General features: G+C 32.0%; 1 protein-coding gene across 1 annotated transcript in view; it reads right to left on the reverse strand.

The window, feature by feature from the left end:
* The window catches only part of LOC137637273 (neural cell adhesion molecule 2-like), a 92,956-nt gene that overhangs the window by 18,305 nt on the left and 59,651 nt on the right, over window positions 1-15,000 (reverse strand). Inside the window, exons 5-6 of the mRNA XM_068369526.1 lie at window positions 14,674-14,952; window positions 11,947-12,098 (exon numbers count right to left, since the gene is read on the reverse strand). Of these exons, the coding sequence (XP_068225627.1) occupies window positions 11,947-12,098; window positions 14,674-14,952 (431 nt within the window). The remainder of the gene's footprint in view (window positions 1-11,946; window positions 12,099-14,673; window positions 14,953-15,000) is intronic.

Consider the following 15,000-nt stretch of genomic DNA (forward strand, 5'->3'; position numbering starts at 1 on the left):
TGGGAACAGTATATTTCTACGGAGAATTTCCGATAAAATTTCGTTTTTTTCTAACAGTATACTTAAAATAACCCAGAGTGCTTTTAGAATCTAAAGACCTAGCTTTTTTGTTGTAAAATAAAGACCGTATCTAGAATGTCCTTGTTTGATATAATAGCGCAGGACAGTGGCGAAACACTTGTCACATTGGGTGTGAATAGGATATGTTGAAAAACAGCAGTTTTTGTACCATGTTGTTTACTGTGAGACATATAAATGTCTAATTTACATAGAAAAATATTAATTCATACCGCTCATTGCTGCTGACTTTTCTACTTGTGGGAAGGGAAAGTAAAATATTCATGACAAGGGAACGGCGTAATTTGTTTTAAAAAAAAGACCTGAGATATGTTGTACTTTTTCCACTGCAAAAGTAAATACCTTGGATCTGATCGTTTCTTCAATATTTGGCTCCGAAATATGAAGATCTCTTGAAATATTCGACTCTGCAATACATTGGCCAACTTGTAATTCATATTAAGAACTAAATTCTTTTTACTTTTCAGAACATCTTAGATTATAAACATCCATTTTTTAGCAAAACATCACATGCCTTTCTAAATGCTGCATTCACGAAAGTCCATTGTACTGTACTAACGGATCGACGGTTTCTGTCGGTATAATTGCCGTTTGTATTCAATTTATGTCAGGTGGCAGCCCCTGTTGAAAAGAGATTGACTTCGGTGTTGAAGCGTCTAGAAAAAATGTTTGTGTCGTATATACAGTATGTCATGGGTAAAAATGAATAGAGATAATTAGGGTTAAATAATGTGAAGATAATTGAAGGGATGAATGATGGGAAGATGATTGAAGGGCTAAGTAATGTGAAGATAATCGAAGGGGTGAGTAATGTGAAGATAGCTGAACGACTGAATAATATGCAAATTATTGAAGGGATGAATAATGCTAAGATAAGTGAATGGGTGAATACTGTGAAGATGATTGAAGGGGTGAATAATGTGAAGATGATTGAAGGGTTAAATAATGTGAATAATCAAAGGGTTGAATAATAGATGATTGAATGGGTGAATAATGTGAAGATAATTGAAGGGGTGAATAATGGAAAGATAATAGAATGGGTGAATAACGTTAAGATAATTGAAGAGATGAATAATGGAAAGGCTATTGAAGGGGTGAATAATGTGAATGTAAATAAAGTGATGAATAATATGATGATAATTGAAGTAGTGAATAATGTTAAGATAATTGAAGAGATGAATAATGGAAAGGATATTGAAGGGGTGAATAATGTGAATGTAAATAAAGGGATGAATGATATGATGATAATTGAAGTAGTGAATAATGTTAAGATAATTGAAGATATGACTAATGGGAAGATAATTGAAGGGGTGAATAATGTTAAGATAATTGAAATGGTGAATAATGCGAAGATATATTACACACATGGCAAAAGGGTCAGCTTAGAACAGAGATGGATCAGAAAGACTTTAAACGGCTTGATTAAAAAGAAATAATGGACAATGCTAGTTTGTTCAGAAGATTACTTACTTCAAATAAGGTATAAGAAAGGAGGAGAGGAAAACTTTTAACTTGAGAAAGGTATGGCAAAGGATGGGGGACTCTATACAAGACAAAGGCGAATGGCTTACTTCCGTAGGGGATTAGACGCTTCACTAATGAAGCTTACCTGTGTAATAAGCACGTAATTATGTGGGAATATTTTCCTTAGGGGCTGCAATCACGATTTAACTCCTCTGTTCTGTTTGGAATTTGTAACATCTTTTCTGTTCAGGTCAAAATTAACCGGTTATGAAAAATTAAGTTTTTCGTCATGCAAAGTAATTTTATGATAACTTTACATGTCTATATGGGCTACTGCGTAGAATTGACTGTCATTCAAACCCACTTACTTACCTAAACCCGTCCCCCCCCCCCCCCCCTCCCTTACCTTTGAGGTCTAGGACTTTAGCTTCATTTACTACATTTAAATGTTGGTACATAATTTGAGGTTAAGTCTTTGATTATAATTATTGCATTTGAATGTTGGTACCCTATGACTCTTACATGCACTTTTTCGGTCTTTACAAAAAATTGTCGCTACTTAGTTGTTTTTCTTACACAAATAGCAACGACGTCTTTAGAAAATCTCTTCTTAAACTGTAAAGGGTCATTGTCCCTCTTTGACCTTCCTCTTCTGGCAACTCGCTTAGCATTTGGTGTCCTTAGCAAAGAAGCCCTTAAAGATGATAAAGGTTAAATCAAGGCCAATTCAAATATTGAAGTAAAATTCTCCCTTTGAAGGTATCAATTGCCTTCCAGTTAGGCTGTACTATCATCCAAAACACAAATGCATTGTAAGCTGGAACATCAATTATATCATCCAAAAAATGCCATAGGCCATCATCTTGCCTCATGCTTTGACACATATGTTGCTACAATCTTACCAGGATTGTAAACTCCTCCATTAGTTGAATTACAATATCCTTTTATATTGGGGTTCCTTTCTTGATTTTCACTGTATGCTACACAGTCATGCATTCTATTCATCAATAGCAGAGTTTTACCTTTTTAGGGCAATAAGAGAGAAGGGTGTGATCATCATGGTATCCCCCGAAAGTACAATATCTCATTCTTTATTTAGGGTTAAAGAACTGTATTGGAAGATCTGGTAGATTTTTCTTAACAGTACCAACAAAGGTTTGCTTTCAAGCTTTTAGCTCCACAACTAAACCTAAGATACATAAGAAGTTTTCACAAGTTACATTCCTTCCTTTGAGGTTTTCAATAAGTTGCAGCACTACATGCTTTCCTTGTTCACGATCAATTACATCACTTCAGCAGCCTTTGTAGTCTTCAGCATTCCAAAGGTAGCTTTTACTACATCACATACTGCCAATATTTTCATCTCCTATCTCCCATGTTTCGAAGGAATATACTGCCAAAATGGGCACCTTCTTCTAAAAGGAGCCTATTGCTCATTTACTGCTATAGTTGAAGAAATATTGTATATCACACGGAGTCTCTATATCCAGGCATTCCAAGCCTCTCTGATGGGAGCAAGTTTGTATTTACATATCCTTAGGGGTCTAGCTTCTTAATTAATCAATCTAATGAGCCTGGAGTATTTCCACAATTTTCTAGAGACATGGTAGGTCGAATAGGCTATAGGGTGTCCATACATATCATCCCATAAACTTATAAGAGACTCTCTATTGCACTTGTATACACTTGCTAAAATCCTAAATTCAGTTCGGCTAATGGCATTTATTTTGTGAAGTTCTCGATCAGCTTCTTTATTGGCTACTTCCAAAAGGATGTTGAGTAATTTTGGAGTGATTAACAAATCGAAAGTAAATGCTTGTATAGTGGGTTATATCTTTTATACTACTGTACTTTTTCTTCCTATAGGTATGGAGCTGTGTGCATTCCACATAGAATTCCCATTCTTGTACGTGAAATTTTAACAGAAGGAACTTTGTCCTTCATTTTCATTGTCAGCTTTACAGTCACTGCTTGAAAGTTCGTCATTCACTTAAAGATGGTCACTTTCATCATCACTATTTTCTCATGTTGTGTAATCACATTTGTCATCTTCTATATGTCTATAGAAACTTGACACAGGAAATGGTGTGGAACATCTGAAACAAAAGATATAGCCATTGTATCTCCGGAATACGAACATCAAAATCTAATATCAGCTAGGAAATTCCATTCATTGATCAATATTTGCTGTTTTTTTTTGTAATCACCAGCATAATATTTCGTATTTTCTTTGATAAATCATTTAAAGATAAGAAATTTTTACTTTATAAACGAGCCTCACAAATGTATAGTAAGGTCATGCTGTATATTGAGATAAGTATTGTTAGGCTAGAATGAAGTTTGCTGCAATAATACCAGATCTTTAGCATTATTTTACTACATTGTTTTGCATTTGCAAGGATCATTTATATGACAAATATTCTTATTTTAGTGTGATTCATCTATAAAGACAACAAATATTGACCCATTCATCTAGGCTACTAAAATCCATATCCGACTCAGATGTTCTTTACAAAATCTATTTCCAGTACAAAATATAATGGGGATATAAATCCTTTGTAATATAAAACAAGACAAAAACAGTAACTTGAAAGGAAACTACCTATCCCTTACTGACAAAACTTTCGGGAAAATCTATCAACCTCTTCGTCTGCAAAAGTAATACAATAAAAACAAAGTTAAATGCTTCTATATACAATTATATAAAAATACTAACATATTAGAAGAGTCGATGGATAACTCTACTTAGTGTAAATATATGCCAAAATCAATTGATTATTGCAAAATAGAATTGCAAAATCATGGATGTGTCTCTTTTGACCTGAACATACCAGATGTTACTTTTCTTGTGGTTGAAAAACTAATGGTTAAAATGTTTTCAAACTTGGACCATATAATAACTTCACATGTATAAAAAAGCCAAGAAACTTGGTGTGCATATCTTACAGTATAGAAGACCTATTGGTTATTAAACCTGCCTTGGGTAAAGAAGAAGACCCCAACAGAACAGAAGTGTTAACGTCTTAGGTAGGAATGTGGTAGTGATCGGAGTGTATTTTTCTCTGCTAAAACATAAATGGAGTTAATCAACCCAATTTGTTTATGCAAATAAATAGTTTTTATCTGCTTTTGTATGATTAAATCTGCCTCGGGTTAAAAAGAAGACCCCGACAGAACAGAAGCGTTGACATAAATGGAGTTAATCGACATCAATTTGTATTTAAAAATGAGTAGTTCATCCTCTACGTCTCCTCCTTTCTTTTCGATAATCATATTAAGTGTCAACATTAAATGATAAAAAACTTCAAACCTTAACTACTTATGATTTGCATATGACATAGTTCTATTTAATGAATCATTGAGGGAATTGCAAATGATAATAGGTGTTTTGAATAGAGAAAGCAGAAATGTAGGACTGAAAATGAATATGAGCAAAACGAAGATAATGTTTAGTGAAAATGGAGGGAGACAACAAATAACGGTTATGGACGAACCTCCGGAGATAGTTAATGAATATACGGACTTGGGACAGACAACAAGTGTATCCTCAGGCTACGAGGCCGAAATTAAAAGAAGGATAAGCATGGGAAATTAGGTGGCAAAGAATAACCCCTCTCCTTTGATGTTCAAAATAAAATTTCTTTGTAGTTTTAAGAGACCCCGAAGGCCATCCTGTATACGACCCTAATGGCATATATCACCAGAGGGCAATTAAGGGATGCATACACACACGGGGATCTCCTAAAATCACGCTTCTATAATCCTTATGTAGTTCTTAGTTTTTGTAGATTGATAACACCTAATTTAGCGTTTACATTACATAAACCTATTAGATAAGGCTTTAAGTCCCTGATATTTTACTTGAATGACGTTTGATTTTGTTAACCTCATAAATTTTTCTATTTCCTCCTAATTTTTATTTGTACAATCCCATACTACATTATAAAACATTTTTTTTTTCACAACAATTTACAGCAAAGAAAGCCAACTGTTTAGTCTCTAGGCAAAATTAGTTTTTATTCTTAAATTTGTATATTAAAAAACGACATTGACAATCATTTAAGGAATTAGGAAAAAAGGAAACTCAGAATTCTAACAGAAAAGCATAATATAAATCTTCCATGGTCTTCATAACGTTTAAAGGAGAAATCCAGGGATCCTGGAATCCCAATTTTCATGGAATATATGTCTTTGCTGGGATGTAGGAAGACATCATGCGATAATTGGAGAACACACAGGACATTCGACTTTACTTCCCTGTAGTAATGGTCAAAATAAGCCAAGGGGGGAGAGAAAGAGAGAGAGAGAGAGAGAGAGAGAGAGAGAGAGAGAGAGAGAGAGAGAGAGAGAGAGAGAATGTTTGTCCTTTGTTCACAGCCTCGCCTGTCATGACAAATTACTTTGGACATATTTGACGAATACAATTCGTGATCTGTCTATCCCTTTCATAACTAGAAAAGGCTTTTACAATATTGTTTTTCTTGATACCGGAAAAATAAAGTATGGAGAAGGGAGTCAGCTTCTTTATCTTTTGTCTTTTTCCTCAGTTTTGTCTTTCTGGTTTGTCATCTGTTTCTATACAAATAATAAGAGAATAAGAAAAAATTACAGACCAACGAGGAATTGAACTTAGGTACACTACATGTACACAAATACACGCACGCATATATATATATATATATATATATATATATATATATATATATACATATAAACACACACACAAACACACACGCATATATATATATATATCTATATATATATATATATATATATATATACATTTATATATATATATATATATATATATATATATATATATATATATATATGAATATATATAAATTCATATAGACACAACCACACACACACACACACACACACACACACATATATATATATATATATATATATATATATATATATGTATATGTATATATATACTATATATACATGATATAGAAATATATCTTTAAAGGTCTAACGCTTATTCCGGACGCTCTTTTAAGTTAAAGAAACCCAAAACAACGTTATAATAACAAAAGAATTGTCATCGACGCGCATATACCTTAAAAGGTCTGATCTTAGAAAAGGCTGAAAATATCTGGTGTCATTATCAATTTAAAAGCAATTGTTTAACCGAAGGCTAAATACGTTCGTTCTTTTTAAGTATGCAAAGGAATGTAAACTGAGAACCAGCGGAATGATTTGAATCTTTTCAGTGAAATAGGATAGTTTGAAAATTATTATTGATGTCAACACTGACTTTTGTTTAAAATGTACAAATGTCCAACTAAAGGTTAGTGTATCGAGTTATAAAGTTATTCTCTTTCGTAAGAAGATAAATATGTTTGGGCTAAAGATATCAGACAATGATGAGGTTCTTATGTTTAATTTATATTGTAAATTTTCTAGGTACATTTCATTCACCCTACCTTATTTATTTATTATTATTATTATTATTATTATTATTATTATTATTATTATCATTATTATTATTATAATTATTATTATTATTATTATTATTATTATTATTATTATTATTATTATTATTATTATTATTATTATTATTATTAGCCAAGCCACAACTCTAACTGTAAAACCAACATGCGATATGTCTAAGGGCTCCGACAGAGAAAAATAACCCATTGAAGAAAAGAAACAGACATAAATCAACTACAAGAGAAGTAATGAACAATTAAACTGATATATTTTAAGAGAAGTAACAACATTAAAATAGCCATTTCATGTATAAATCATGAAAACTTAAAAAAAGAAAAAAAAAATAAGAGGAAGAGAAATAGAATAATGCACCATTATGTTTCACCCGTAATGTAAATGATACTTCGTGTTACAAACTTTGCAAACTTCTTTCATTATACCCTCTGTGTTATTTGTAAGAAATGTCAATGGCATTTGGCAAGTAATATTTGTAATGGAATCTTATTGATTTAACTTTCTTACGAACCAACTTGCATACATGGCTGATTGTTATCGAAAGAACTCGTGGCATTGTTTTGTAAGGTTTTTTTCCTTGTTGGAGCCCTTGGGCTTATAGCATCTTGCTTTTCCAAATATGGTTGTAGCTTAGATAATAATAAAAATAATAATAATAATAATAATAATAATAATAATGATAATGATAATAATAATAATAATAATAATAATAATGGAAAGCGATTATGTAATACTATTTCTGCTCGCACTACCAAATCATTTATCACTCTTTGAAATACGAAGAGAATTCCAACGCAAAAGATAAGTTTTCCAGAAGGATAATTAGTCTCTGATATTAAGATTTTCATATACTTTATATACTTGTAATTGGTTTGAACTAGACTCAGTTTCTTTATAGTATTTCCTATGTAATGAATATATTTTTTAAAAATCCTTTTGTGATCAGCAACTTGAATATTGAATCCTGGTAGTCGGAGCATTCAAGAATCCTAACAACTTTGTAAATGAAAATTTTGTTGAATGAAACTCTAATCAAAACTTTTGATGCCGGTTTATTGAATCTTAATTTAAAATTCGGGAACTTTAAGTTCTTGCCAAGGTGACTTGATTCCACTTGATGCTTTGATTATGTTTCATTATAGACTGTGAGATTAATCTATTTTGTCTTTTCCAGTTATTTCTTTTTTTATCATGACAGAATTTTTACTTTTTTTCCTATTTTGATAAATCAAGATATGGCAGTCGTGTTTTTTATTTGACTTTTCTGATATTTACCTATTTTTACTTATATTTACTACTATATTTCTTTAATTGTTTCTCTTTCTGTCCCTACAGTTGTTATATTTAATGGGGTTCAGAAATGCATGCATATTCCAGTTCTACCCACACTCAACTCGAAGAACAAACGGAGAGAGAGAGAGAGAGAGAGAGAGAGAGAGAGAGAGAGAGAGAGAGAGAGAGAGACCCTCTTAAATGATGAATTGTAGCTTTTGCTTAAACGGTTCAGGATTTGCACCATATCTCAACCCAAGAGTGTTCAATCTTTTATAGATATTAAATCTCTGAACATTGATTTAATATAAACAGTAATTACTCGCTCGCTTGCGGTTAGTTTATTTCTGGTTATGAAGGCAATCAACTGTAAGATTTTTTTTATTATATATTATTATTTTTTTATAATTTACTTTTCTGATTAGTTTTATCCTTGAATAGTAATTCATTGTTTTTTAATCTTTCCGTAGTTTAGAGTAGAGTTCATGAAGTTTCTCTATAAACAAAAAATATCTTTTCATAGTTCAGAATAGAGTTCATGAAGTTTCTCTATAAACAAAAAATATCTTTCCCTAGTTCAGAATAGAGTTTATGAAGTTTCTCTAAAAACAAAAATTATCTTTCCATAGTTCAAAATAGAGTTTATGAAATTTATGTATAAGAAAAATATCCACGAGTTATAAACCTTTTAACCAAAACAGACCCCCATTACTACACCTCAGCGTGAATGCTCTGCCGGTTTTATTGCTCCTTAAGCCAATGAAACTAATTGGTCGCAAGCCTTATGGTTCTAACTCAGGGGTAACTCTAGTGTAATTTACCTCATGGAAGCTAATGGGATTACTTATAATTACAGAGATCTTTAAGCAGTTTTGCAGTCTCTTTTACTTTATTCATTATTTAAAACACACTTTATTAATATAGATAATGGGATTTTTATTGAATCATTATTTTTGGGAGAAAAATGATCTTCGCTTAGTATTTTTGAAAACGTGAGGATAGATAATTAACAAACAATTGTCCAATCTGCATATGAACATCAATTTATTTTAAAGCTATTCAAGTACGGAGTATTAAGTGCTTTATAATGGTTCATTCATAAAGGATTAGTTCTAAATACAAAATGAAATTTACTTATTTGCAATGCCCTGAAACAGATTTAATAACACTCAAATGTATAATTTTTCTGTCATCTACATGAATCGAGATATATTTTTGAGGATTACGCAAAAACACTTATTTTTTTATCGTTTTTCCTATTTAAATGGAAAATATCATATCTCTTAGAAAAATTCTTATAGAAATTGAATGGTAAACAAGCATATTAATATTAGATCATATTCTGATGTTCTGAAATTTACGTATTTAAAAAGTGTTACCTTAATCTCCCTTCCTACTCAAAATCTTGTTATATATCTATTTAGTTTTTTTTTTTTTTTTTGTCTTTATAAAAATGAACAGATTTAATAATTAAAGCATATTCACCATACCTTTGGCATTACTACTTGGACATAAAAATGTTCTGTCTACCACATACGCTCTGTTCAAATTTTAACTTCAGGTCATTCTAAGCATTGCTTGTATATTCTGATTTCCTTTGTAGCACAACCTCTGCAAGGCTTATAGACATTTGTACATAAAAGCCATTTGTAGATGATAAAAGTAACAAATTTTTAACTTGAAGAAATCTTAAAGGATATGAATAATTCTCGTTCTTTGGAAGTCCACATCAGGTCTAAGGACACCCTTTTAAAACCAATAATAACAATCTAACAACAGCAATATTTCTATAAAGTTTGAAATTGCAAAAATAGAATATACTGATCGGGGGCCGATGGCTCCTAACCACACCTTCTAGCTCTTATACTATATATTATTGATTGATTCCTTTTTTGATATCTGATCTGCCATTTAATTACCACCAAAACGAAATTCCTTGACAAGGTTTGTTTATTGTGATCTTTAAGGTTCGACCTTTTGGATTTGATTTATATTCTACCTAAAAAACAAAATAAGTAAAACTTGCTTGCTGTAGTGTTTACTCAAAAGATGTTAAAACCTACTGATTTGAGATGGTTATATGAGGTGAAATATCTCATCTGAAACGTTTGTCAGTCAATGAAATCATGAAAACTAGAGAAAAGAGTAACACTGGCCACATAAAAGGTGATATCATGGCCATTAAATTTTTTATAACTAAGTTTGAAATCCTTAACGCTCTTAACCTTCTTCACAATTTATTTCAAGACCCTAATTAGTTGTAATGGTAAGTAACTGTAGTAGACATGACTCAATATTCAAGTATAAATTCCACAGGAAACAGGAAAGTAAAAGACCAGGTACCAAGCGCTTTCATGTATTACGTAATACACGAAAGCGCTTGCTACCTGGTCTTTTACTTTCCTGTTTCCTGTGGATTTTACACTTGAATATCGGTCACGTGCAGTTTTGTGACTGATAAGTAATAAGTCTACGATAAGGCAACCACAGAGTATTATCCATCCATGCCACATTTCACAACACTCTTACCTCTGATTGAAAATATCACAGATAAAAACGAATTATAAACTTTCGTTGAACCACTTTGGTGATTATTTGATATAGGTAGGCCTCTGATTTAATAATAAATCTTGATTTTGGTTTTCATACTTTTAATTTCATCCTGTGTGAACTAGTTGATAGTTCTAGTTTTCACCTTTGCACCATATGTTTGATACACACCAATGTAATTTCAACAAACATATTTGGTACTTACGTATGTGAGTTAAAGAACTCCTTGGAGTTTACCGTAGCTCATTCACCATTTTTCAATTTCATATAAATCCTTATCTAGAGAAATAAAGTATTCATATACATTTAGTGAGTTTGAGAGAAGATTTTACGGAAAGCATTCAAATAGAAACCAAAAATTCGATATTTTTCCGTTGATTATAAGTTATTTGTATAGCATGATGAAATCCAATAAAGGAATAGCAAGAGTTTTCATTTTCAAAATTTTGGGGTAAATGAAATGGAAAATGATGCATCCGAAAAGAAACAAAAACTTCTAAGACTTATTTACCCTTGCTGTAAGATTCTACGGAATGCATTAAGAGAGAAACCGGAAATTCGAAGACCAATTTGAATTTTTTCGTTGGCTCAAATATTTTTATACAGCACGCTGAGATCCAGTAAATGGTTAGCATGGATTTTAATGTTTGAATAATGGGTTAAATACAATGCAAAAGGATGCATCCGGAAAGAAACAGAAATTTCTAATACCTATTTATCCTTTCTGTGAGAGTCTGTGGATTACATTTAGAGAGAAACCAGCAATTTGACGACCAAATTAAATTTTTCCGTTGATTGATATATTTTTATATAACATGCTGAGATCCAGTAAATGATCAGCATAGATTTTAATTTTTGATTATGAGGTAAATAAAATGAAAAAATTATGCATCCGGAAAGAAACAGAAACTTCTAAGCCCTATTTACCCTTTTCTGTGAGTCTACGGATTGCAATAAAGGGAAAACCATAAATTCGAAGACAAAATTAATATTTTTTCGTTGAAAGGTGTTTAACAAGCAAGCTTAGATCCGGCGAAAGAATAGTAAGAATTTTCCTTTTTGAAATATGGAATAAATAGAATGAAAAATGATGCATAGAAACCGGAACTTCTATGATCTATTTACCTTTTCCGTCGACTCCAGGATTCGATGATCCCCATTCCACCATGAGATGGTTGGCTGAGGTCTGGATCCTTTAACTTCGCACTCGGCTGCATACTCGTGTCCAGCTACCCAAGGCATTTGCGTTTCTCTTATGCTTACTGAAAGTGGTGGTACTAAAAAGGGAAGAAAAAAGTACATATCTTAAACAGAACTTTTTTATGAATGACCATGAAGCATGAATACTCTTGTTCTTAGCATATATGAAAATATCCCATGACTGATATAGTGTTTTGAAAATTTTGAAGGTTTTCTCAAGTGGAAGATGAAAAAAAACAATAAATTCGTAATCCTAAACAAACGTTCTTTACGAATAAACCATGAGACTTAACATGCTCTCACTGTCAGCATAGTATGAAAATATTCCATGGATTCTTACTGATATAGTGTTTTGAAAGTTTTGAAGTTTTTCTTAAGTGGAAGATGAAAAAACAACAAAGTTATTTTAAAACTTCTTTACCAATAAACCACGAGGCTTAACAAGGTTTCGCTTTCAACATAATATAAAAATATTCCATAGACTCTAACTGATATAGTCTTTTGAAAGTTTTGAAGATTTACCCAAGTGGGAAATGAGGCAAAAACACTTGTGGCTTTTAATTAGACAAAATTGCAAACAAAACCTACCATGCTGATTAATAAAACCTGAAAAATATAGAGCTATAATTTACTTTACATCAGTTCTCATTTTCATTTGGCCGCTAAATTCTAGATGAGATCTTGCTATCTTCTTACTTTTTATTTAGTGATTCTTGTATTTATTTGCCCACAAGTGCTTACAACTATCAATCACTCTAACTACGTCCGCCAACGAAGTTGGAAGGAGATTATGTTTTCGCCCCTGTTTGTGTGCGAACAGCTTCCTGACCACACTTTTAATCGTAGAGTAATGAAACTTTCAGGGATTATATGTTAACTGGAAATGATTAAACTTTGAAAGTTCAAGGTCAAAGGTCAAGGTACCGGTCAGGCAAAATGTCTAATTCACGTAATAAGCCATAAGTTTAGACATCGTTGTCACAGAGACTTCAAAATCTACGACAATTGATGCATGCGAAGGTCAAAGTTCAAGGTCAAGGTCAAGCAAAGGGTCAAGAAATAAGCTGCTGCGGCGGAGGTTTGCGCTCTACTAACTGTCCTTGTAGTTTTTATTGTATTTACTTTACATCATATATGTATATATATGTACATATATATACACATATATATATAGAGTATATATATATATATATATATATATATATATATATATATATATTTGTATATATGTATATATATATATATATATATATATATATATATATATATATATATGTGTGTGTGTGTGTGTGTGTGTGTGTTCTTTTTTCGCGACATTTGTCTTCATCGCATATCTAATTAGCCTCTCCCCCTTTTTAATACGCTTCATATTACAGCACGAGTCTTTTCACTCTATTACACATGTTTTATAAATTCATGAATACTATTATCAGATTTCACCTTCTCATACGTCGTCTTTGTAATAGAGCTTCACCCCACCTACTTCATTTTTTCTAAAGACTTACTTTTCCCCCACTATCATTCCATCTACTCGTAAGAAAAAAAAAATAAATAAAAAAACGATAGATTCTTCTTCTTGCCTTTCTCCTAACACAACACAACGGCCATTTTTGTGACCAATTATAGTGAAAACTTTATTCCGTTCGAAAAATACGACACAAGTTCGAGTAATTTGATAAAGCTGCACTGTTAAAATTTTCCGTAAAAAACGGTAAAAATCGTTGAATAAATGTTGCCATGCATTTACCGTTCTAAAAACGGATATATTGACGTGAAGGAGTGATATGACGAACACTAACCCGTAAAAGATAATAACAAAGTAGGGTAAAATTACGGTCGCCTGTATTTTTCTGAAATAAGGCTGAGATGAGTATATTTTTACGGAGAATTTCCTATTAAAATTGCTGAGTTTTCTTACCAATGTATGATCAATATGCCCTATCAGTAACCACCCGTACTTATGTTTTATTAGCGTTATTAAATAAATCATAAATTGAATTGCCGAGGAATACACAAACATTTGGGTATCTATTTTTATAAAATCTATACACAGCCAACAGATCCTTCACACACTTATTCCATGTATGATGTCTTTCTTATACAGCGAAATGGTTATCCCTCCCACCCAGTTTTGAGAACCTTTCTCGTTAAAGAAAATAGTACATACTCTAGTCACCAGCATACAGTGTATGTTTACGTTGTTTTATTTCACCAAATCCTTCAGATTGTAATGGAGAGAGAGAGAGAGAGAGAGAGAGAGAGAGAGAGAGAGAGAGAGAGAGAGAGAGAGAGAGAGAGAGAGAGAGAGTAGTCATTATAATGACTGTTTTTTAAGACTGTTACAATAACCAAAGGTTTGATTTACTGCATCTATATACGGTTTTATTTCTATATTCATCCAATTTTGAAATAAAAAGTTTTAAGGCATAAATTATTTTTCTACATTTATCCAAAATTAGATAGATCACTCAGAAGATTATATGAACTTCAGTGTTCCCACATTTAGATATATGCACTACAAGGAACAGGTCATGTGCAAGATCCAAGCCTACATATGAAGTAGTAAATTATAATGAAGAGATAAATATATTCAAAATAAAGCTATGTTAAAAGGGTGACCCTAAGAAAAACTATCAAAGAATTTATACTCACGTAACATGTCAATCATGACGACGACGGATGTAGGCAAAGTAATATTATTATTGGAGGCCTCACAAGTCAGCAATAACTTGAGATCCTTCCGTGCTAAGGGCCCCAGAGTAAGACTATTATATGGATTCCCATTCAGTTCTAAAGAGGTATCTGAAGATATCGTTTCGCTAGTGGGCCCCGTATTGAGCGTAATGTTGAGCTGGTCTCCATTGTCTGATTCCATGTGACTATCAATCAATTTTGTGTTTTCAAACCAGACGACTAAAGGAGGAGGGCTACCTGGAAGCAAAACAAAAGAGGAATCTAATTAATATTCTCTCTCTCTCT

This window comes from Palaemon carinicauda, unplaced genomic scaffold, assembly GCF_036898095.1.
Source record: "Palaemon carinicauda isolate YSFRI2023 unplaced genomic scaffold, ASM3689809v2 scaffold62, whole genome shotgun sequence".
NCBI lineage: Eukaryota > Metazoa > Arthropoda > Malacostraca > Decapoda > Palaemonidae > Palaemon > Palaemon carinicauda.